At 42.6% G+C, this 24,424-nt stretch overlaps 4 protein-coding genes across 4 annotated transcripts in view; all 4 read left to right on the top strand.

Moving 5' to 3' along the window:
• The first annotated feature begins 259 nt into the window (after positions 1 to 259).
• On the top strand, positions 260 to 4,982 carry LOC110499035 (growth/differentiation factor 10). The gene is made up of 3 exons (XM_021575865.2): positions 260 to 837; positions 1,524 to 2,419; positions 2,649 to 4,982. Exons 1-3 carry the CDS (start codon positions 579 to 581, stop codon positions 2,838 to 2,840), a joined length of 1,347 nt encoding a protein of 448 aa, XP_021431540.1. The 5' UTR covers positions 260 to 578; the 3' UTR covers positions 2,841 to 4,982.
• Positions 4,983 to 6,307: 1,325 nt separating this feature from the next.
• Positions 6,308 to 8,715, top strand: LOC110499036 (growth/differentiation factor 2-like). Its single transcript, XM_021575866.2, has 2 exons — positions 6,308 to 6,779; positions 6,956 to 8,715. The coding sequence occupies exons 1-2, from the start codon at positions 6,440 to 6,442 to the stop codon at positions 7,855 to 7,857; spliced, it is 1,242 nt and encodes a 413-aa protein (XP_021431541.2). The 5' UTR covers positions 6,308 to 6,439; the 3' UTR covers positions 7,858 to 8,715.
• A 3,126-nt stretch (positions 8,716 to 11,841) lies between these two features.
• LOC110499034 (retinol-binding protein 3) lies at positions 11,842 to 19,337 on the top strand. The gene is made up of 5 exons (XM_021575864.2): positions 11,842 to 14,853; positions 17,506 to 17,820; positions 18,016 to 18,206; positions 18,419 to 18,561; positions 18,703 to 19,337. The coding sequence occupies exons 1-5, from the start codon at positions 12,196 to 12,198 to the stop codon at positions 19,029 to 19,031; spliced, it is 3,636 nt and encodes a 1,211-aa protein (XP_021431539.2). The 5' UTR covers positions 11,842 to 12,195; the 3' UTR covers positions 19,032 to 19,337.
• Positions 19,338 to 23,206: 3,869 nt separating this feature from the next.
• Positions 23,207 to 24,424, top strand: part of LOC110499033 (anthrax toxin receptor 1) — a 31,315-nt gene continuing 30,097 nt past the window's right edge. Inside the window, exon 1 of the mRNA XM_036955879.1 lies at positions 23,207 to 23,983. Within this exon, the coding sequence (XP_036811774.1) occupies positions 23,826 to 23,983 (158 nt within the window). The 5' untranslated portion in view covers positions 23,207 to 23,825. The remainder of the gene's footprint in view (positions 23,984 to 24,424) is intronic.

The raw sequence follows: 24,424 nt of genomic DNA, 5'->3' as shown, positions 1-24,424 counted from the left end.
CAAGACATGTGAAAAACTCTTTTTTTTTTGCTAACGTTTTGCTAACGTTTGGTTTGCCTTGGTACCTGAGAAAGAAAAGGTTGAAGACCCCTGACATATACTATGCTATTATATTCGGTTCTGTTATGTAGACTATTATCATTATGGGATCTTGCAGACATTGATGTAGCTTTGGTCTAACTTTATGAAACGAGCACCATTTGTCTGAGTAGCCTGTTCTCTACGCGTAAAGTAGATTCTGATTCTACAATGGGGAAGATTTGTGGGCTTGACTCTCGTTGGCTGAGCGCTCCAAAGCGTCACCGTCTGTCACTGCTAAAGCCGTAGGCTTTCCCCTGGTCTCTCTAGTAGTATTAAACAAGTGTGGAGCTATAATCTGTGAAGTGTGCCTGTCATACGATTTACCTTTTTTAAACCCTTAACGCCAATCTACATGTGAGTAAAAGGATAACACCAATCAAGCGCATCCTGGAATTGCACTGCAGATCAAACTGTGGACGGCTTTTCTCACATTTTGTCACATTCAAATACTAAAGAAAGACCTAACTTGATGGAATAACGCGTTTTGAATAGAAAATATGGCAAAGATATTATTACATCTGGTGCATTTGTTATTATTTTTAAATTCCAGTATCGGGGAAGTTTCATCCGTGGAGCCATCCGACATGACGCAGCACGACAGCAATATCGAACAGGCTACGGATGACTCTTCCGCGCGCGAAACCGCATCGCGGGACATGGTCTCAATCAATATGTTCAAACTCTATGAAAAGTACAGTAAGGAGCCTCACCGTTATCGAGACGGAAATACCGTGAGAAGTTTTAAAGCTATTCCAAGTGAGTGTTCTCCTACATGTTCATATTTTACTGCATGATACCAGAATATCACACTTAATATGAACGTGGTGGGCTGCTGACAGCTGTAGGCAGGGTACTTTGAACGCAGCAGCTAGAGTAGCCTTGGAACCATACAAAGTGACATAAACATAATTTTGCAATAGCAAAAAGTTTATAATAATTAAGTTGGGCTATTGTATGTGTTTTATATAAGCACCAACCATGCCCTGTCACCGTTTTGGTATAGGCTCACTGTGATCAGAGAGTGTGGGCTACTGTTACTATTCATGAGATGTTAGACAAGAGCCTATTATGACACTCACTCAGACACTATTAAAGGCACACAGAAAACTATATTCCGTGCTCTCCTAAGCATTTCCATATGGCTGAGACCTATTCAGGGGCAATTTTTATTTTTCAAACATTAGTGGGAGTCAAGGGATGACATTAAGAATATTGTTTATGGTAGTCAAAATAGTGTGTATCGCAATCAGTGTAATCATGGCATAATGATTGCACTGTAGCCTATTGTATGTGATGATATTTCACACACAGATAATAATTTGTGGCTTTTATGACATTGTGGTTGCAGAAAAGCTGTGGAAAGTAGGCTACATGTTGAAAAAGAATGTGTAGAATTAAAAATGCTGTCGACACACATGATCATGTCTTTCTTTTCTTTGCAGGAGTCTCCGCGAACAGCGTGTGGTTCCATTTCAACCTGTCGACCATCCAGGAGTCGGAGGTCATCCTGTCCGCCACATTCCACTTCCTGGACCAGCGTCCCCGCCACCGGCCCTGGATCTGCCGGCGCTCCCGAAACGCTTCCTGTCGCCTCCAGCAGCTTCCCCCGTCCCAGCTCCTCTTCCGAGGAACGTCCCCGAACTCTGCCTTTGCCTCCCCGCTGGGCAACGTCACCCTGCCCCCTCCCAGGAGAGGGTCCTGGCAGACAAGAGAAGTCTCCGGTGTAGTCAAAGAGGCCCACGTCCTGGGAGAGCTCCTCATCTCTGCAGAGTTTGACTTTGGGGTGAGGCCCCAGAGGAACCAGGAGCGCCTCTCTCCAGCCAGCCTACCATACGTCCTGGTGTATGCCAACGACATGTCCATATCTGAGCCCAACAGCGTGGCCATGACCTTGCAGAGGTACGGGCCTTTCCCTTCAGGCGAGGAGCCCACCCGGTCCCCCAATGCATCTCCTCCAGCCTCCAGGCTGAAAAGAGAAGCAGTGTCCCCCCTGGACCAAATACAGAACAATGACCTGCCTGAAGTCCAGTTTCACACCCTGAAGAACCATGAACTATGGGAGAGCACTTATTTTGCTCCCAAGATTAAGCCCTCAATGAAACATGGGCGAAAGCAAGGCCAGGACAGCAGTGACGGCTTGAATAAGCCCCAGGTGCTGAGCTTTGATGAGAGGACCATGAAAAAGGCACGCAGGAGACAGTGGAGTGAGCCCAGGGTCTGCGCCCGACGCTACCTGAGAGTGGACTTTGCAGACATCGGCTGGAGCGAGTGGGTGTTAGCCCCGAAAGCCTATGATGCCTACTACTGTGCAGGCACCTGCAGATTTCCTATTCCAAAGGTAAATTTGTGTAGTGTTTTACTTCAGTGTTTCGTGTAGTATTTATTTCGTCAATAAAATGTTCCATTGTCTTGAAAATATGCTTGAAAGTTATTTAATTCATCCGATGATACTGCATACAGGGTATGCTGTATTAAATACATGCCTGACAAATGTGATGTCATCCTCATATTTCCTTGTGAAAGAGAATCCCTCTCAACTCCAGCTTCTTTCCCTCTCTGGCTCCCAGGTTCTCCGGCCCTCGAACCACGCCACCATCCAGAGCATTGTGAGGGCGGTGGGAATCGTTCCCGGCATTCCGGAGCCCTGCTGTGTTCCGGACAGGATGAGCTCTCTGAGTGTTCTCTTCCTGGACCCCAGCCGGAACATGGTGCTGAAGGTTTACCCCAACATGTCTGTGGAGACCTGTGGCTGCCGGTAGAACCACCCGGGAAAGAGCCTCAATGCATAAATGCATAAAAAAGATGACAATGAATCAGACAGAGTGGAGCAGGAGAGACATTCAGTCAATAGAGTACAAAAAGAAATACATATTTGGATGAGACTACAATGGATGAACTCACCATGGAGGGAGATATGGATTATAGATAAGGGTTTTACGGGTGGTGGGATGCAGAGAACGCTATGTCTGACCCTCCGATGAGTGTGATTCACACAGGATTTCCTCTGTCATTCAGCAGCTCGACTGTAGGTGAATTGGGGACTGTTTGACTAACTGTCAGTTCCAAGCCTTCAGCCATCCAGAGCTGGCTCTTGATCTATACCCAGACTCCAGAGTAACTCAAATACTGGACCCTATTGCCATATACTGCACTTAGACTATTGGACTCAAGTCTTCCTACGGCACCAGACTCAAAAGCTCAACCTCTGTAAATAATCTTGTAACTAATACAACTAAATGGGACTTTTTTTGTAAATAATTGATGGAATCCTAAACTATGCTTTGCCTGTCGTTTATGTAGTGTTCACTAGGTGTTTGAAATAATCTGCTAAAATAAATGGTTAATGCATGAGAGATTGTACTATTTTAATAAATAATTCTATATTGTTTTCTGACTGTATGCATACTGTGGTCATCTTATAGGGTACTCACTGTGGAATATCAAATGTAATCGTTGCATTAGTTTGAATTCGGGATCCGCTGTCATCATTTTCAAAGAAAAGGGAGATACGCAGCACATTGCTGCCACCTGCTGTTTTGAAATATAAATAGTTACAAAATTGCCATTTTTTAAGATGTGGACCTGAGATTTATTGTTTTGATGTTACTGATGAAACAATACACCACTAGTGCACAATTATTACATCCGACATTTTCAACATCATACTGTATGTACAGTTGATTCATGTAAAACTACCACAAAGGTGTTGAGAATAATTGTGCTATGTAACTTCTATTTCCCCATTACAGTTTTTCTCAATCGCTTTGGCTCATTTTCTGAAACCGTCTGAACATTCTCTAAACTGTAAGTGCAATTGTCACAACTGTTTTATGGGACATCACAACTCTATTGCATGTCTGCAAAAATGTAGTAACTCACCCAAAACATTTAATTCATGCTTCAAAACCTAATTACTGTGTCAGTGAATTGGCCAATGCCACCAAAGTGAGAAAAAAATGTTGTCATCGTGTGAGCCGTACTGGTCAAAATGTTTAGATGTTTTTTCACCATGACAGTCAACTCTGGAAATGTTTGTTATTCACACATTTCAGTTTTGTTCTACTTTTTTGTAGACACTGACTGCTTAATATCATATACAATAATGTCAGTTTTGTCTAGCTGAATGCTATTGTGTATCACACTGAGCTTTTTAGATACCGACTTCAACAGTAGATAAAAGTTTACGGGGAAAATTCAATACTGTACATTTGTATGTATACAGTACTTTTTTTTTGTAGCAATGAGTTACATGTCAACAGAAAATTCACATTTGCATGTCCGTCTGTAAAAAAACAATCAATTGTACCTCCTCACAGTACGTAACACTACAAGTTCCCACCTTCTTGGTGGACATCCTGTCACTCTTGTTGGCCTGGCAGGTCATTTTCCAATTTAGCAGACGTCACAAACATTCCATGTCATAGATATTTATGGAATATACATGTATGTCTGACAGATTTTGATAATTCTAATAGATCATTTGGCATGTGATGGCTCACACGATGAAAGAATGCTTAGAAGTTGTGAAGAGTATGACAGTTTCACTGAGAATCAACTCGTCAGTTTTGGTCAGCCATGTACATGTAGTTATTGTGCAAATTGTAGACAATTGTACTTACTCTTTTGCACACGTGCCAAAACACGTGCAATTTGCTTAAATGAAAAGGAAATTCAAATCTGGTGTGAACAAGAAAGTAATTGTTCAGAGATTTGTTTTGAAAAAAATAATTCTCGTTCGAGAATTGAGCCAAAGCGATTGAGAGAAACTGTAATTGAATTGTGAATATGTCCGTTTTTTATCGTTTCTGCTTAAATTGCCAAAATATTGCCTAGACTGACTGTAAACTTAAATGGAAATAAACTGAATAGAACATAAAGTATAGTTTGTATAATGAAAAACATGGAAGATTGTGTGGCGTTGTAATCATTTTAGGATTATGTTGGCCTGAGTCCTCTTTGTGTATCATCATCCTATGATGATACATAAAGAGCATCCTACATACTTACAGTTTTAGTCAATAGGCTAATATTAGAATTAAAGGCTGCTCCAGGAATGTTTAGGAGATAGGAATGTGTTACGCATTTCAGACAGGTTAAGAAAGTCCCTTCATTTCCAATGCATTGGAAAATGTATGTCAGAGGATATTTCAATGGTCTTCACTCTGTTTTTAGGGAGAGGTGGGAGGAGTGCCCCTGACTCAGGCCAACGTCCTCAGACACATTTGCCTCTGATGTACCCCCCACGATGACACTGGATCCTAGCCACTGTATGACACACTGGTGATGAAGAAGGCGTTCTACCCAACATAGAATGATGCAGCTTGATTCATTCAGTGCTACCAATTTAACCTGTAACTAAAATTGAAAAGTACATTTGTTACTGTTTTCTCTGTTGAACAAGTATGATATCTATATTGTATCTGAAAGATAAACAAGTCTTACTATGTACAGGGTTGGGTAGGTTGCTTTCTAAATGTAATCTGTTACAATTACTAGTTACTGGTCCAAAATTGTAATCGGTAATATAACTTTGGGATTACCCAACCTCAGTAACATAATCAGATTACTTTTAGATTACTTTCCCCTTAAGATACATTAAAATACGACAAAAAGGATCCATCAAATTAATTTGGTGTATCATTATAGTGGTTTCTGACTTGTGCCCAGACACGCTCAGATGGAGCAAACTTAAACTTGCACCTTTTTTTCATTGCTGAAATGAATGTCATTGAGAAAACAGAAAGGTGTCATCAATTATTTTTATTGCAAACATCCTTTCTAAATTCAGTAGTAATCCAAGAAGCAATAATCTAGTTTTTCAAAAGTATCTGTAATCTGATTACAATATTTTAGCTGGTCATTTAATTCATTACAGTTGCAGTTTTTTTAATATTCAGATTACATGTGCGTCAGTTACTCCCCAACCCTGATAAGTATTTCACTGCCTTTTCGAACATATACATTTTGATTTCCGTTGGCCTGAGCTTTGACCTGCATGTGGGAAGCAAGAGGGAAGAATTTAGTAAAGTGTTTGTCAGTAGCCCCACAATTTCCAGCGTCTCTCTCATTATCGCAGTGTGTCTGCAAATGTTTACAGAATCTTCATTAACTTCAAGCCCTCTAACGATAACAAAGCCTAAAACAAGACATCAATGGTCGAGATAAGAATGGCCGTGCTACTATTTTCGGTTGACATGAGGCTACTGTTTACTCTAGAGCATGGGAGTGGACCCCCAGGACTATAGCCCTAGCGTAGAAGAATCTCAATTTCAACAGATTGTCACCCAAAGTCAGTTTTAAATACATAGTGGGAACTGGGAAGGTAAAGCGTGTCGATTGGGAAGGATCTGATCTGAAGATGCAGTGCTCAAGGCGTTTCCTCTTCCAGATGTGTCTGAGTTTGCTGGTGTCCACGGGCTCCTGTCGGTGCAAACCACTGAACGATGTCCTCCAAAGTGAAGATCGCGGGGGCTTCTCTGAGACTTCCGAGCAGGACCTGGTCGAAGAGGAGGACAGGTTACACAGCTTTCTGGGAACCATGAAGGAAGAGTTTCTGAGGAAACTCAATTTATCCGATGTCCCACGGGAGCACAGCAAGATATACCCGCCGCCGTTCATGATTGAACTGTACAACAAGTATGCCTCCGACACGTCCTCGATGCCTCGTTCTGATGTCATTCGCAGCTTCACCGTTCAAGGTATGTACATAGGCAAGTCAAACATCAATGTGGGGGATTTTATCAATGATCACAACATTTTCATACATAGACACTGTATTATGCATGCTTATTAAGCCTGTGTGCCTCTAAGGCTGTTGATACAAATAAGGGATATCAAATATGAAACTATGTATGCCTTTTGCCCAATGTTGCAGATGTCAGTCACTCTGAAAAAAATGGCACCAAGTCAAAACACAGACTTCTGTTCAATGTAACTGTCCCAAATCACGAAGAGGTCAACATGGCAGAACTCAGGCTGTTCACCCTGCTGGATAATAGGACAACCTCAACCTCTACCAATGGGATCGGGGCTTCCATAAAGGTCTATGAAGTGGAGTATAAAGGAAACAAGGCCATTGCCCACCTTGTGGATGGGAAAGAGGTCATTGGGACCCATCACTCTTGGGAAACTTTCGATGTGACCACTGCCATCCAGAGTTGGGTCAAGTCGGACCGCGGGGCCAGTGAGTTTGAAGTGGTGGTCGACAGGTGGGACTGTGGGCCTTTCAAAGGCGGAGGTTTGGACGTGGGCGTGGGCGTGGGCGTGAGGGATAACACGGCAGCTGCTTTGATCGTCTTCTCCAACGACCTGGGGAGCAGGAAGAGAGAGGCCAAGAAGGAGCTGAGGGAGATGATAGTTCATGAGGAAGAGACACTCTTCTCAGGGAGCGACTGGCAAGGGACCGACTACAATGAGATCCCCGTGGACCTACACCCCAGGCGGAAGAGGCAGGCGGACACCAACTACTGCCGACGGACCTCCATGCGAGTCAACTTCAAAGACATCGGCTGGGACCAGTGGATCGTAGCGCCCCCTGAGTATGACGCCTTTGAGTGTAGAGGGGTGTGTTACTACCCCCTGACTGACGACATGACCCCTTCCAAACACGCCCTCATCCAGACCCTGGTCAATCTCAAGAACCCCAAAAAAGCCAACATGGCGTGTTGCGTTCCCACAAAACTCGACCCCATCACGGTCATGTACCAGGAGAATGGTGTCATCACTATACGACACCCGTACGAGGAGATGAAGGTGGCAAAGTGTGGATGTAGGTAGTGAGAGGTAACATCCATGGTGGTCCCCTTTAAGCCATACTGTAAATCTGTACAGTTCTGTTGTGAGATGCATTTGAGTTATTTTATTGAGTATATGTTCAGCGAATGCACAGTCTGTCTAGAATAGCAATAAAGCCTATGGTACAATATTTATAAATTATTTATGAGCGTTATCATTATTGTTATTAGGGTTTTAGAAAATAATATAGATCATAAATTGGATCTACAGATGTAGGATCTTAGTTAGGTGCGCATGCAAAGCAATACACAACTCTAGATTTCTTACATACTCATATTATTATTATAATTTACTTTGTTCTGTTCTCTCAGATGCTTAAATGACTTAAGCTATTAACATGAATCCAACGTCCCAATGTGCAGACTGCCACAACAGACTGGCCACCATTAGCATAAAATAACTCACCAACAATAACTCTTGAAACGTTCAAGCTGGAGACACCAAACCAACTTTCACATTTCCAGACTATTCTAATTTCAGATTCTCTAAAACTTTAATCAACTAGAACGATAAACGTTTGCATAAATTAGCATAAAATAACTCACCAACAGTAACTCTTGAACAGTACAATTTAGAGACACTAAACCAACTGTCATATGTTCAGGCTATTGTAACTTCACATTCTTTCAAATCGTAATCAACTATAACTATATAAATGTGCATACGTTTGCATAAAATAACCCACTGACAGTAACTCTTGAACCATTTCATCTAGAGGCACCAAACCAACGTCCAGATGTTTGGGCTATCCTAATTTCAGATACTTAAAAACTTGTATCAATCAGAGACTCTGGGTTCGCACCCAGGCTCTATCATAACCGGCCGCGACCGGGAGGTCCGTGGGGCGACGCACAATTGGCCTAGCGTCGTCCGGGTTAGGGAGGGCTTGGCCAGTAGGGATATCCTTGTCTCATCGCGCACCAGCGACTCCTGTGGCGGGCCGGGCACAGTGCACGCTAACCAAGGTTGCCAGGGGCACGGTGTTTCCTCCGACACATTGGTGCGGCTGGCTTCCGGGTTGGATGCGCGCTGTGTTAAGAAGCAGTGCGGCTTGGTTGGGTTCTGTATCGGATGTCCCATGACTTTCAACCTTCGTCTCTCTCGAGCCCGTACGGGAGTTGTAGCGATGAGACAAGATAGTAGCTACTAAAAAAAAACTATTGTATACCACAAAATTGGGGAGAAAAAGGGGTAAAATTCAACAACAAAAAAAACACACACAAAAAAAAAACTTATATCAATTATAACTATATATATGTGCATTCATTTGCATAACTCTTCAGCCATTCAAGCTAGAGACACTAAACCTACTTTCACATGATCAGGCTATCCTAACTTCAAATTCTTTAACACATGTATCAACTATGACTGAATAAATGTGCATAAAATAACTCCCCAACAGTACGTCTTAATCTGTTCAAGCTAGAAATACTGAAGCAACATTTAGATGTTCAGGCTATCCTAACTTGCAATTCTTGAAAACTTTCATAACGATAAAAATGTGCACACATTTGCATAAAATAACTCACCAAAAGTAACTCCACAACTGTTCAAGCTATAGGCACCAAACAAACATTCACATGTTCAGGCTATCCTAACTTCAATTATTTCTTTATTTTTTAACTAGAACTATGGACATTTGCATACATTTACATAAAATAACCTACCAACAATAACTCTTGAACTGTTCAAGCTAGAGACACCAAGCCAACTTTCACATGTTCATGCTATCGTATCAATCAAATCAATCCTTCACCAGCTAGCATTTTCTTCACTTTCTTTCTCTTTTGTTGCTGAGGATTTTCCTGCACAGCAGGAAATGCAAACTTGTGGTGTATTGGAGTTTTTAAAAGGATTTTAAAGTTTGTAATTTCCTCTTTGACATTTCAGCCTTGATTTGCCCTAACAAAAAATGTAGCAACCCCTACAAAAATGTCCATTAATTATAATCCACATAATAATTCACATTTGTTGCAGGATTATTTTCCTGCTGTAGCAACCTGGCTCAGATTAAGATCCTACGTCTGTATTAAGTCTGTGTGCATCTATAGTTTGATATCTATAACAAAATTATCATCATATCTAAAGAGTTTGTACATAGTGTTGTTTATTTATCAGTTGACTATCTTGCTCTACAAGTTTTAATGGTATAAGAGTTTTAAGTATTTTTATAGCAGGGAATTTCTGATTGTGACTTCTAAATTATTGCTTTGAATTAAATATGGATTGTTCTCATTAGTTTCATATTAGAGTCAGAGATTGTGGATTATAGGTAAAGGTTGCACTATTACATAACAGTGCATTTCTGTGCTGCAGTTGTACTATATGAATATTCAATGTGCATTTATAAAGCTCAACTTTTGTGGAAGCTCTTCATTGAATAATGTGTAAAGAGCGCACTCTACAGGTGAACAATAAACAGTTGTCTCAACACATTCATAAAACTTCAAACGGAGTATCTTTTTGTACCTGTGTATTCATTTGAATGTATAATTGTTCTATAAAGTAAGGAATTGGTTTGAATTGTATTATTTATTTCTTATATATCTTACTCCTTCATTTATTTTTGGTTATTTTGAATATCTTTGTAATTATTTAAACGCAAATACTGCACACTCGTATTCAGTACATGTTGATCCCAACATATCAAAACCAGACCATATTTCAGTTGTGAACAGGTCACACATTAGTCAATACCATAGTGGTAGATAAAGGACTCCAGTGCCCAAAAGTCAATTTTAGCACAGCAGCACCATTGAGGACTTCCACCATTTTGAAGTAGTCAACTGAGTGGGATTTCCTATGGGTTTAGGAAGGATCCCATAATTCCATCCAGGTCACCAGGAAGGATCAGCCAATGAATTCTACTCGTGAGCAAACATTCCATAACTGCAGGTGGCAGTAAAGCGCCAACTTTGGCTTTATAGTTGTTCAAACAACACACTCCAGGTGGCATTATGCACCCTTCGTAGAAAAATAATCTTACAAACGCCATTATGGGAAAGACACAATGATGCGATGTCTATCTATGGTCAATGCACATCACTGTATTCTAATCAGCTTCTAATGAAGCTAATGTTTGTCAGGAGGGGATGAAAAAGTCTGGATGTAGACACTTACATCACCACTTGACAATAAAAACAAATAAAGCCCAGTCTTAATATACCACCTTTCCATTAAAACACTACGTGACGTCTGATTTTAGCCTAATTAACCGAGACCACAATTGCCTAAATGAGTTCCTCCCCCTGATGACCTCCCCTCTATCCATATTAGTGCCAAACATGCCCTCTTAAATGACGCAGTGAGCAATGCACCGGGAGTGGAGTCTTTAAAATGAGATTCCAGGTCCTGATTGGTCACAAAGAATCACCAGACGGGCTTATGTAAGACTGGGTATTAGAAGTTAAACTGAGATTAACGTACATACTGTGCTGCAGCATTAGATTATATGTGGTTGCGTAATTATGGGTTGTGAAAATTCCCAGTGTTGTAAGGCTTGTATTAGCCTGCCTTTAAATTTCCATTTTGAACTCACTCAACCTTAAATTATATTCCAACCTAAATGAACACAGTGGAAATGTCATTAAATCCATTAAGTCCATGTTCATGTTTATAGTCACTTCTGCTAAATCTTTGGTTTTCATCCTAAATCCCGTGTTCAAGGCAGTGTATCACATTTACACACGTGAACACAAACTGTGTAATCATCTCATCCACTCGCCCCAGACATGACCTCATAAAGACTGAACCTTATCTCCACCTGGCCAAACCACACTGCCTTATAACTGACTGTGAGTTTCACATGGGGCTTTCATACTAATCAGGTAGTATTTGACCTCTACAATCTTCTCTAATCTATTTTCTCTATCTCATCCTCTTTTTTTTAAAGAAAATGTGTATGACATAGTAGAGCATATAATAGAAACTCTAATAAAGAATATGGGATGCGAAGGTTTTTTTATTTGATTTGATGCCTAAAACGAAATACATCCCGACAGAAGCCTCGTTCTTTACAGTAATACAACAAATTAAATACAGTAAAACTAGAAAAGGTACTGGCATACCCAAATACCTACTTCATAATACCTTCGATGTAACATCTCCAATTTGAGAAAAAAATGTTTGTCTGTGTTTGTCTGGCGGACGCACCGCAGATAATACGATTAAAGGTTTATTGAGAACAGAAGCCTCTTATGTCGTTGTTGTTGTCCGAAACCTGCCGGTGAAAACCATTCTCTCCTGACAAAGGACGGTCCCTCTGAATGAATGGACCAAAAAGCAGGATAACGCAGATCAAATATAACATTCTCCACCATAATGGCAGTAAGTCGGTTCTCACAAGCGTTGCTGGTGCTTTTTTGCCATGTTCTCTACTCCAGCGCTTCCTTCCAGCCAGCTCTGGTGCTGGATATGGCAAAAATTCTCCTCGACAACTACTGCTTCCCTGAGAATCTAGTCGGGATGCAGGAGGCCATTCAGCAAGCCATCAACAGTGGAGAAATCCTCAAAATATCTGACCGCAAGACCTTAGCATCTGTGCTGACGGCTGGCGTGCAGGGTGCACTCAATGACCCTCGGCTGACTGTGTCCTTCGAGCCAAACTTTGTCCCGGTGATGCCGCCTGCTCTCCCATCTCTTCCCACGGAGCAGCTCATCCGGCTGGTCAGAAACTCTGTGAAGCTGGAGTTCCTTGAGAACAATGTCGGCTACCTGAGGATCGACCGGATTATAGGGGAGGAGACCGCAGCCAAGCTTGGCCCGCTGCTCCGGGAGAACATCTGGACCAAGGTCACCCACGCCTCCTCGTTAATCTTTGATCTGCGCTACAGCACAGCTGGGGAGCTGGACGGAGTCCCTTTCATCATCTCCTACTTCTCCGACCCAGAACCTCTCATTCACATTGACACTGTGTTTGATCGGCCCTCCAACACCACTAAGGAGCTATGGACTATGTCATCTATCATGGGAGAGAGGTATGGAAAGAGAAAAGACCTCATCATATTAACCAGTAAGCGTACTATGGGTGCGGCTGAGGCAATCGCCTACACTCTGAAGCATTTGAACAGGGCTATAATTGTTGGAGAGAGGTCAGCCGGGGGGTCAGTGAAAGTGCAGAAGATAAGAATAGGAGATTCTGGTTTCTACATCACAGTTCCTGTGGCCAGGTCAGTGAACCCAATAACAGGCCAAAGCTGGGAAGTGAGTGGAGTATCTCCCTCTGTAAATATCAATGCCAAGGAGGCTGTTGCCAATGCCAAAAATCTACTGGCTGTCAGGAGTGCCATTCCAAACGCTGTCCAGAGCGTCTCTGACATCATCAGGCAGTACTACTCATTCACAGACAGAGTACCGGCTCTCCTTCAACATCTGGAATCCACCAATTTTTTTTCTGTCATTTCAGAGGAGGACCTGGCGAATAAAATCAACTACGAACTGCAGTCTGTGTCAGAGGACCCTCGTCTGGTGATCAAACTGACCCAAGATCACCCGGTTATCATTGAGGAAGACTTTGAACCTGAGAACATACCAAACGATCCAGCATTTCTTACAAACCTGGTGGATACAGTCTTCAAAGTACGCATCTTAACTGGAAACACTGGTTATCTCCGCTTTGACAAGTTTGGAGACGTGTCAGTGATGGCCAAATTAGGAGAGCAGATTGCCCAAAAAATCTGGGAGCCCCTCAAAGACACAGAGAACCTCATCATCGATCTGCGATACAACACAGGTGGGTCCTCAGCTTCCATGGGCATCCTGCTCTCCTTCCTCCAAGACCCGTCACAACAGTTCCACTTCTTCACCCTATACGACAGGATCCAGAACACCACCACTGAGTTTAAAACGCTTTCCGGCCTCCCAGGCCCACCCTATGGGTCTAAACGGGGAGTGTACATCCTGACTAGTTACTATACTGCTGGTGCTGGCGAGGAATTTGCTTATCTGATGCAGTCTCTGCACCGTGGCACCGTCATCGGGGAAATCACATCCGGGACCCTGATGCACTCCAAGTCCTTCCAGGTGGAAGACACCGACATTGTCATCACCGTCCCCTTCATAAACATCATAGACAACAACGGGGAGTGCTGGCTAGGTGGAGGCGTGGTCCCTGACGCCATAGTGCTTGCTGAGGAGGCCGTTGACCACACCCATGAGATCATAGAGTTTCACAGGGAGGTTCGCTCACTGGTGGAGGGGACGGGGGAGCTCCTGGAAGTACACTACGCCATCCCTGAGGTTGCCAACAAGGTCAGCAGTGTGCTGCTCATCAAATGGGCCGAGGGTTCATATCGATCGGTGGTGGACTATGAGTCTCTGGCATCCCAACTGACAGCTGACCTCCAGGAGACATCAGGTGACCACCGGCTGCACATATTCTACTGCGACATCGAACCCGAGTCTCTGCATGACATGCCAAAAATCCCAACAGCTGAGGAGGTGGGTTACATCATTGACGCGCTGTTCAAGATTGAGGTGATGCCCGGGAACGTGGGCTACTTCAGGTTCGACATGATGGCAGACATAGAAGTGATGAGAGCCATCGGCCCTGAGCTGATTAAACTGGTGTGGAGCAAGCTGGTGAACACGGACACAATGATCATCGACATGAGATACAACACAGGTGGTTACTCCACAGCCATCCCACTCCTCTGCACCTACTTCTTCGATGCTGAGCCCCTGAGGCACCTCTACACCGTATTTGATCGCTCCACAACCACCATGACCGAGGTCATGACCCTGCCTCAGATCCAGGGTCAGAGGTACGGCTCCACCAAGGATATCTACATCCTCACTAGTCACATGACGGGGTCGGCTGCCGAGGCGTTCACGCGGACCATGAAGGACCTTAACAGGGCGACGGTGATCGGGGAGCCGACCATCGGAGGGTCCCTGTCCAGTGCCACCTACCAGATCGGGAACAGTATCCTGTATGCCTCCATACCTAACCAGGTGGTCTTGAGTGCTGTTACCGGGAAAGTGTGGAGTGTTTCCGGGGTCGAGCCACACATTGTTGCTCAGGCAAATGATGCTCTGAGTGTTGCACAGAGAATAATTGCAGCCAGGCTTTTAAAGCGAGATCAAGGGAAATAATGGTCATGTTATTGTTTCACTTTCACTTTCCTGTTTACTTTGTTTGTCCTGTATTTGTGAATGATGTTTTTTGTTGTGTGTGATTTCTAACAGAAATGTTATTTATTATAATTGTTTTTCAGAAATCTGACATATCTGTGGTATACCATAACCACCCCGAAGTTTGTAAAAATATATATATTTTCCAAATAAGTTTGAAAGTCTTTAAATAGTAGATTGCACATTAGTAATCCTTAAGGCACCTTATGAAAGCTTTCTTTTTGGACATGATTATAAATGATTTAATAAACAGATCCTTGACTGTTGCAGGTCTGGGATGAAAGTAGTTGCCTTCGATGAATTTGACCAAAATCCCTGTGTGTCATTTTGTATGAGAAATGTACAAATAAATCCTATTGTTCATATTTCATGAATATCTAAATGTCTTCTCTTGTTTTTATCTCCCCCGAGCTACATTTGTTGTTGGCCTAAATATGTGTGAGGAGAAAGGGTTAATATTTAATTTCATTATACTATCATCATGTATTTAATCCGATTAATGCAAATACTTTCTATATGAATCTGTTAATGCATTTCTTATTTGTCCTTTTTGTCATTTGTCAAGTCATGTAATTTGTCATGTTGCGAGTAAAACATCATATTGCCATAATGTAGAAGAGTCTTCAGACAGTCAGTAGAGGGAGCATTACCCATACAAACATGTAGTGAACTACTGTGCTCAGTTCTCCTACTGTGTAGCATCAATGATATCAAATATCAACTGATTGTGAATAGTGTCATGACCAAATAGAGGCCATATAGCTTCAGAAGAGGAACATCCATTATCTATTATATACTGGTGTAGTAGGTTGAATCTAACTATATGGCAAATGTTATTGCTTGCGGGTAAATTTTATTCAATTTTTAATCAACACTTAAACTGTTGAATAAACCTGTGAGTTATTTTTACCCGAGACGGAACTATTTCGAGTTCAATGTGATATTTACAGACCATAATGCTTAGGGTCAGCCAACGGCACATTAAGAGAGAGGAGGGGGTGGATGGCTTGACTATTTCAAATTCTATGTTCTTAATAATAAGTATAATGCTGATTGATCATGTGCAGCACGAGTGAGAGATTATAAGCCTAAGTATGGTATAAGGACCTTTTGTCAAAATATACAGTTCAAGGTAACATTACACTTCACATCAACTAGCTGACCAACAGAAGGCCTGATTTTAAGGTAGAAACAAAGTAGTAATTAATTCAGAAAACAATGATCTATTTAATTAACGCTGATCTACAATCAGTGAGCCTTATTCATCAAATGAAAAATATGCACAAATGTATAACACATTCAGTGATGTGAATATTTCCACCAAGCATAATCTCAACTGACATTTGTGTCTAGTTAAACCTTACCTCACACGCATAGCAACAAGTATACATTGAACATCTATATCTTGGGCAATATGTTGCACCTACATTGTTGGCCTGTTATTGTCTTACCAAAGCACTCAAGATAAGAAGATTAAAGGTTTATTGTGAGGAAAATCCTCTTATGTGTGTGTTAACAGAAACCTTTCAGGAAAAAAGGTCTAATTTGACCAAGGACCACTTTGCAGACGGACGTTCCACCGCAGAGTGGCCACTACTGTGGTTTACTGCTATCTAGAAACCCACCAAGATGGCAACGTCTCTCCTCTTGTTGGCATCGGTGCTGGTCCTCAGCAATGTGGCTGTCCACAGCGCTTTCGCACCCGACCTGATTGTCAGCATGGCTAAAATTCTCCTGGACAACTACTGCTCCCCGGAGAAACTGACTGGCATGCAGGAGGCCATTGACGCTGCAAGCAGCAACACAGAGATCCTCAGCATTCCCGACCCTGACACTCTTGCCTCCGTCCTGACCGGTGGGGTCCAGAGCACCATCAGTGACACCCGGCTGGTCATCTCCCATGAGCCCAACTACGTCCCAGCGGTGGCCCCTGCCTTGCCACCCCTGCCCCCAGACCAGCTCATCGGTGTGCTCCAGAGCTCCATTAAGCTGGAGGTCCTGGAGGGCAACATCGGCTACCTGAGGATCGACCACATCATCGGGGAGGAGTTGGCCGACAAGATTGGCACCCTCCTCCTGGAGCTGGTCTGGAACAAGATCCTGCCCACGTCCGCTCTGATCTTTGACCTTCGCTACACAGGCAGCGGGGAGCTGTCGGGCATCCCATACATTGTGTCTTATTTCACTGATGCCGAACCTCTGATTCACATTGACAGTGTGTACGACCGTCCCACCAACACCACCACCGAGATGTGGTCTATGCCCACACTGCTGGGCGAGAGGTACGGAACAAAGAAGCCTCTCATCATCCTGACCAGTGCAAACACCAAGGGAATTGCAGAGGACGTCGCCTATTGTCTGAAGAACCTCAAGAGGGCCACCATCGTCGGGGAAAAAACCGCTGGCGGGTCCTTGAAAATCGAAAAGATCAAGGTTGGGGACACCGACTTCTATGTCACAGTGCCCTCGGCTAAGTCCGTCAACCCCATCACAGGGAAGTCCTGGGAGGTCGCCGGCGTGATGCCCGATGTTGAGATCGATGCTGAAGATGCCCTGGCCGCTGCCATTAAGATCATTAACCTCCGTGCCGAGGTCCCTGCCATTCTTGAGGCTACTGGCGCTCTGGTGGCCGACAACTACGCCTTTGAGAATGTCGGAGCGGACGTTGCGGAGAAGCTGGCGGCAACGAGCGGTGACTACAACTTGATATCTTCAAAGGTGGAGCTGGAGACAAAACTCTCCGCTGACCTCATGACACTGTCCGGAGACAAATGCCTGAAGACCACCCACAACATCCCAGCCCTGCCACCAATGGTAAGAAATTAATGTTGAATTGTAGCCTATGTAATACATTTAGCTATTGAGAATACTTTTATGTCAATCAAGATAACTTTTTTTAAATGAATATTTGCCTGAAACAATTGTCTGTTGAATTCAGTAGACCTTCAATAGAATAACATTGCATATCAATTATGGGGAATATTTTTGAGACATTTATGTTGATTTCAGAATCCATCTCCAGAGATGTTTATTGAGCTGATCAAGGTCTCATTCCACACGGATCTGTTTGAGAACAACATTGGTTACCTGCGCTTTGACATGTTTGGTGACTTCGAAGAGGTTCAGGCCATTGCCCAGATCATCGTGGAGCATGTGTGGAACAAAGTTGTTAACACTGATGCTCTGATTGTTGATCTCAGGTAGGACATCTCTTCATAGTGAAAATCAAAGCACAAATTATGAGCATAGCAACTACCGGAAACATATTTATGTTCACTAAAAATGAACAGAGTTAGAGAGTGGCTTACCATTTAGTTGGGGTAAATTGGGACAGTTGGACCATATGGAAAGGTTTTATTTCCTAAATGTTTAATTTTTCATATTGAATGAGTTAGAAAATGTGTTTTTGCAGGAACAATGTGGGCGGACCCACCACTGCCATTGCAGGCTTCTGCTCCTACTTCTTTGATGCAGACAAGCAGGTCTTGCTGGACAAACTGTACGACAGACCCTCTGGCACCACTACGGAGCTGTGGTCTCTGTCTGAGCTCACTGGTAATGAACTTCCCAGTTTCATGATGTGTAGGCTACTGTATATTGAGTTTATCAATTTGGATAAAGCAGAATATAATTGCGGGCTGTCAGCAGAATAGAGCACGTCAGGGATAAAAAAAAATGACTCGTCTTCTTTCTCAGGTGCAAGGTACGGCACCAAGAAGAGCCTGATCATCCTGACCAGCGGGGCCACGGCCGGCGCCGCCGAGGAGTTTGTCTACATCATGAAGAAGCATGGCAGGGCCATGATTGTGGGCGAGACCACCAACGGCGCCTCCCACCCCCCTGAGACCTTCCGTGTGGGCGAGAGTGAAGTGTTCCTGAGCATCCCCACCACCCATTCAGATACAACGCAGGGCCCCGCTTGGGAGGGGGCTGGGGTTGCCCCTCACATCCCTGTGCCAGCCGACGCAGCCTTGGACACTGCCAAGGGCATCCTCAACAAGCACTTTGCCGGCGCAAAGAAGTGAACTCCCTGACCGGGGAAGTTGGCAGCCAAAGGAGTTTAAGATCTTATGTTCTCAGAGGAACGAAGTATTTAGGGTACAGTTCAATGCACTTCATTGACCAAGTCTAGGGAGCCAGCCTCTGCACCTAAGCCTTCTTATCGTAGCCTGTTGTAGTGTTCTCATTTTGCAAGAATATGTGAGAGATTATGAACAAGATTGTGGTGGTTTTTACTTATAGTTTTTACTTACAAAAACTACTGTGATTGTAGACGGATTTAAGAAATGCTATACTGAAATGTGACTCTTAAAGAAGTGGTTCATAAACTATGAATGTGTTTGTGTTACTGATCCACTAGCTCTTGGCCTTGGGGCTAAGATTTGTCAAAGCAGCTTCTATTTTTGACTGTCCAAAATAACGTGAGTTGTAAATTGCGCAAGAACATGAAAGCTGAAACTAGTTTAAAAAGGTGCATTGAATCAAATGCTGAAACATATTTGCTTTTCCTCTGATATTCTTATATATTTTCGAGTACCATTTTTTAGGACCTTTACAAACAAATTGTTCTGTCTGTTGGGGGTGCATTCTCTCATTTGATGCAGGGTCTTTTTGCTGTGTATGGGAAGAAGTGTTGTGTCCATACATAGTGACTTTCCATGTGAGGCAATTTGGGTTGCATGAATTCCAATGGTGGGACACAATAAAGTCATTGAGAACACAAGAATAAGTATATATGTTGTGGATCAGAGGTTAGGAGTGGATCAATAAAGCCAAGCAGCTTATTATATTATACAACACCAAACACGTTTTTGCCCAACAATGGAATAACTACAAATCCAACCAGATTTTCTCAATTCAACACACTAACACCTCAAATGGAATCAATCCCACCCATTGTTACACAGACCATTGAGATAAACTATATATAAGCCCTGCAGCAAAAAAACAAACATGTCAGCACAACTATTCATTCAGATTAGAATTGTATACCTTCCCAGAGCAAGTTTCTCGGTTCAAGTAACACTTAACCATTATGGTTTCTTCCTCCAGTTTCAACTTGGCCTGTTATCACAAACATAGTGTATTAGTATTATGTTAGAGGAGGTACGGTCAATACAATACAACACAATACAATACAATACAATACAATACAATACAATACAATACAATACAATACAATACAATACAATTCAATGTACTCCCTTTGTCTCGTTCCAGAAGATAGCAGCGCAGCTCATTTCTAACAGGAACGTCAGAGGCACACAGATACTGGTCACTGGGAGTGGATATCCAGTGAGTGGGTCAGCTTTTGGCAGACACAAAGACCTGTATTTTCAAAACACAAGGAGTTAAACAGGATCCAGTAAGTAAGGGAATAACTATACATAAACACGCGGAAAGCGAGGGGCAGGGGGTATTAGGATTTACTCCTGATGAGGCTGATCACAGGCCACAAACAGTAGCTTTAGTTAAGCTGGATGTGTGTGTGTGTGTGTGTGTGTGTGTGTGTGTGTGTGTGTGTGTGTGTGTGTGTGTGTGTGTGTGTGTGTGTGTGTGTGCGTGCGTGCGTGTGCGTGCTTGCGTGCATGCGTGTGTGCGTGTGTGTATGTGCGTGCATGTGTGTTGTGTGCGGGAGAATTGGGAGATATTATGGAGAAAAACATGTCATAGGTCCAGTTTTCCTGCAGTCACCACTTTCATTTGATAACGCTTGTTTTGCTTGTCTCTGGAGGCGTAGCTTTGATTTACAGCTGACTCATGTGGTACCTGTATCAGCTTGCTGGCTATGGCTTAAATACTGTGGACACACAGCTCCTACCTGCTTGGCTCTTCAATATTTACACTGAAAACCTCCAGTAGGCAACGGAGAGAAGATACGAATGTGCAAATCAACATGTTATGTGTTCATTACAGTCCCAGCAATTGCATGTCATTCTAACTGTGTAATTACATGCCAATTCTATAGGCACTTCATTCCAAAGTGCTAATTAACTGGTAGGGCAAGTAAACAAGGGTTACGACTTAGTGAAGACTCATGCTTAAAAATAATGGATGGCTGCTTGTGTTTGAAAACAGTATAATTAGCCTAACTTACAGTGAGTAAGATTTTATCCTGAACAAATAAATTAACTTTGTTTGTCTAGGGAAGCATACATCCATTGTGCATATAACATTGTGGGCATATATGCTGTAATAAAAGCATGAAAAGCAGCAAAGTGGTCAAATTAGAAAGCAGTGGCGGCCGCTGATTGGCAAAACACCGGGGGAGTGAGGTGGTTGGAGTTGTCAACAGAGCAGCATGGCAGAAATACGTTTTCAAACTCTAGCTACTTTAGACCCCTGTCCTTTGACTGCCTTTGGATGTAGTTGTGTGGTTTATCAGGTCCCAGGCTCCCATGACTGTTATGATTATTTATTTAGAAGTTAATTACAATCTGCTTTTTGCTTTAGAGCCATCTGTACCTGATAAAGCAGAGCTAGTCTCACGGGCGGAAGTAAGCCGTCTGGCACAAATAGTCTGGCGCAGTGGCGGTTCTAGCTTGTATGCCCCTTGCCACCCACAGCGGCATCTTGCCCATGTCGCCTATACCTAAATCCGCTACTGGTCTGGCGCGAAGAGCCGAAGAAACAATCCAAGCAATGTTCGCATGGCCTATGTGCCCACGGAGGCGGGGCTATTGCTGGCAGTCACTGAGGGGCAGAGTAGTAGGTAACTGAACAGCTTGGTTTAAACTATATATTTTGGAAACAGGAAAATGTACACTTTGATGAGAATTTTAAACATAATCCATTATTTAATGTATATATATTTTTATGGGGTGTTTCCCCTAACGCCCTAATGGGTGGGATGCCGCTGGTAGAGAGCCCTCAATTAAAATACTGACCTTTGCCACAGCCCTTCCATGCATTAGGCTATGGGTAGAATAGCCTTGAAAGGATGGTCATGCGAGACTACAGGTGAGGTAGATTCAGTGGCAAGTGGGATGTGGGATGCATGCCAGCAAAGCCACTATACAACACAGCCCTAAACACATTATTTGCACTACAATGGTGACAAACGGTGCCCACAAATGGCCTACATAAATCTGTCCCAACAGTCCATTCAGTCTCATTTACTGCCTTTTAAAAAAACATAGCTGATATGGCTGACTTGCTTAAACAAATGTGGTTTCTACTGACAATTGAGATGTACAAACAATGGCATAAAGGGGACGACAAGGGGATAGGAGGCAATCCGTAATAGCTAGGACAGACGTAGACAATAAAACTATTTGTTTAGCTCTTTTGAAATGTACAGCAACAGAATTGAGAACATGGGCAGTTCTTACAGTGTTCTCCCTGTACACCAAGACAGAACCGTAGGATAAATAAAAGGGGCATATAAACAGACAAGGAAAGTTCTTACAATATTCGATGATTACATTTCTCTAAAACAGGTTATTGGCTAAATGTGCACCACCAAGTCAGAACAGTAAGCGAAATTAAGAGGGGTAAATAGACCAAAAAGTTAGGGTGAGGCACATTGGCTACTAACATCTTACTACACAACATACACTTAGTATGACTTTCTTAGCTACAGTATACCCTGGCATACCCTGGCTACAGTATCTCCCTGGCATATTACATCCCAGTTGTCTTGAACTCACTGAAGTCAAGTTTCGCAGTTCCGAGCATGGCCAATGTTGAATGTTAATAATTTAAATTTGGAAAAGAGCCCCTTAATCCCAGATGTAGGACCACACAGCCACTGTGACTGATTCCTTCCAAACCACTCATTGTTGATTTTGCGATTTCCAACTTGTGGTGTAATGTTTATGTCCAATGGCCGATGAGCACCGATACATTGTTATCTCTAATTTCTCTTCATTATTTCTCTTCATATGACAAGGATAAAAAATAATTTGCCATAAATATTTAGCAACAGTTGTCGTTTTGCTAGTCCAGTTTAGGTCAGGTGTGTATTGCCTGATCTTTCGCTTATGTCGGTTGGCTCACGCTAGGATGACATGTCTAATTAGGAAATAGCACTGAGATTTGTTTATCAAATAAATACCAAGTAGGCATACGTAATGATTTCGTAAATTATGATTACGTTTGTATTGCCGAGTTGAGTTACTGGGCTACAATAACTTTCAGGACAGATGGGATTTTTCTATAACTACATCAGTGAATGCTCAGCTCATCACTTCGTTGTCCATGCCTGTTTTCATGCCTGTTTTCCAAAGTTTAGCTTCTTGAGAGGGAGGCGCAAGGTGGATTTTTTTTTTCTCTCATGGCAGAAATATGAAACCTGGTTCATTTCAGCCAAGTTTGTCCCAAGCTCCCTGTTCTTAACATTGCTTTGCATTGCCCGTTTCCATTTTGCTTTTTTAAACTAAAACTCGTTTTGACAATTTGACAGGAAACGTGCATTTTGTGAATTATCTATTCTAACGCAGTGAAACATCTGTATTTGTTTATGAAATAAGCCTAGTACGCTATCATTTAAAAAAAAGACGAATATGAAAGGATTATATGTTTATATCGGATAGTAAAATCACTCTGAACAAATTATTTTATATTTTTTCCCAAGGAGAACAAAGTGCCGTAAGCTTTATGGTATTTCTCGCCCTCATCGCCCATCCAATATTTGCCAGGAGGGAGGCAGTAATTTCTGGAAACTGAGTGCAACAACAATCTCGACAGCTTTGAACGTGTGTTGTTTTGTTATGGGCATCTCTGCCTAGAGAAGTAATTAAAACACTTTTGGGGATGTGAGACGGCATTGACTTTTTCCGATTGAGCTTTTGGAGGAATTTACCTTTTCGTGGGGAACAATGGCGAGGTTTTTGATGAAAATGTCTCTCGCCCTACTTTTCCTTGGATTTTTTATGTTCACTTTAGCATCCGTCAATGCTGAACCAGAACAAGTAGATAAAGAAGAGGAGGAAAGTACATGTCAAGGGGCTTTCGACTTGTATTTTGTGCTTGACAAGTAAGTTACTATCAAAATGCCACATTTATTATTATTATACTGCATAGGCTAAATAAACCAAAGATACCGTTATATTGAGATGCCAAGCTTCTCTGGTTACACACATATGTCCATAGCATAGCCTACACTGTTCAATTCAAATCAAAAGTTAAAATACAAAAGTTTTAGTGTTTTTACAACGTTGCAGACTGTTAATGCACTTACAAATAATGAGTAATGTAAATCAGCTATTCCAGCGCTTACAGCTGTTTCTGTAAAGTCTGACCTCTCTCTTTTTTTGCACAATGCAGGGATAATGAATCTTTTTATAGGCTGCTCACAAATTAACTTGATAAATTCATTTTTCACCTCATTAAAGTCATTACTCAACAGGCAGTAGTGTGCGTGGTGATGCAGTCGGAGGCGGACTCTATGCATCGAACACACCGACATCGTAATTGC

The sequence above is a fragment of the Oncorhynchus mykiss genome, chromosome 20, assembly GCF_013265735.2.
Source record: "Oncorhynchus mykiss isolate Arlee chromosome 20, USDA_OmykA_1.1, whole genome shotgun sequence".
Lineage (NCBI taxonomy): Eukaryota > Metazoa > Chordata > Actinopteri > Salmoniformes > Salmonidae > Oncorhynchus > Oncorhynchus mykiss.
This window is presented reverse-complemented; position numbering and strand designations above follow the sequence as displayed.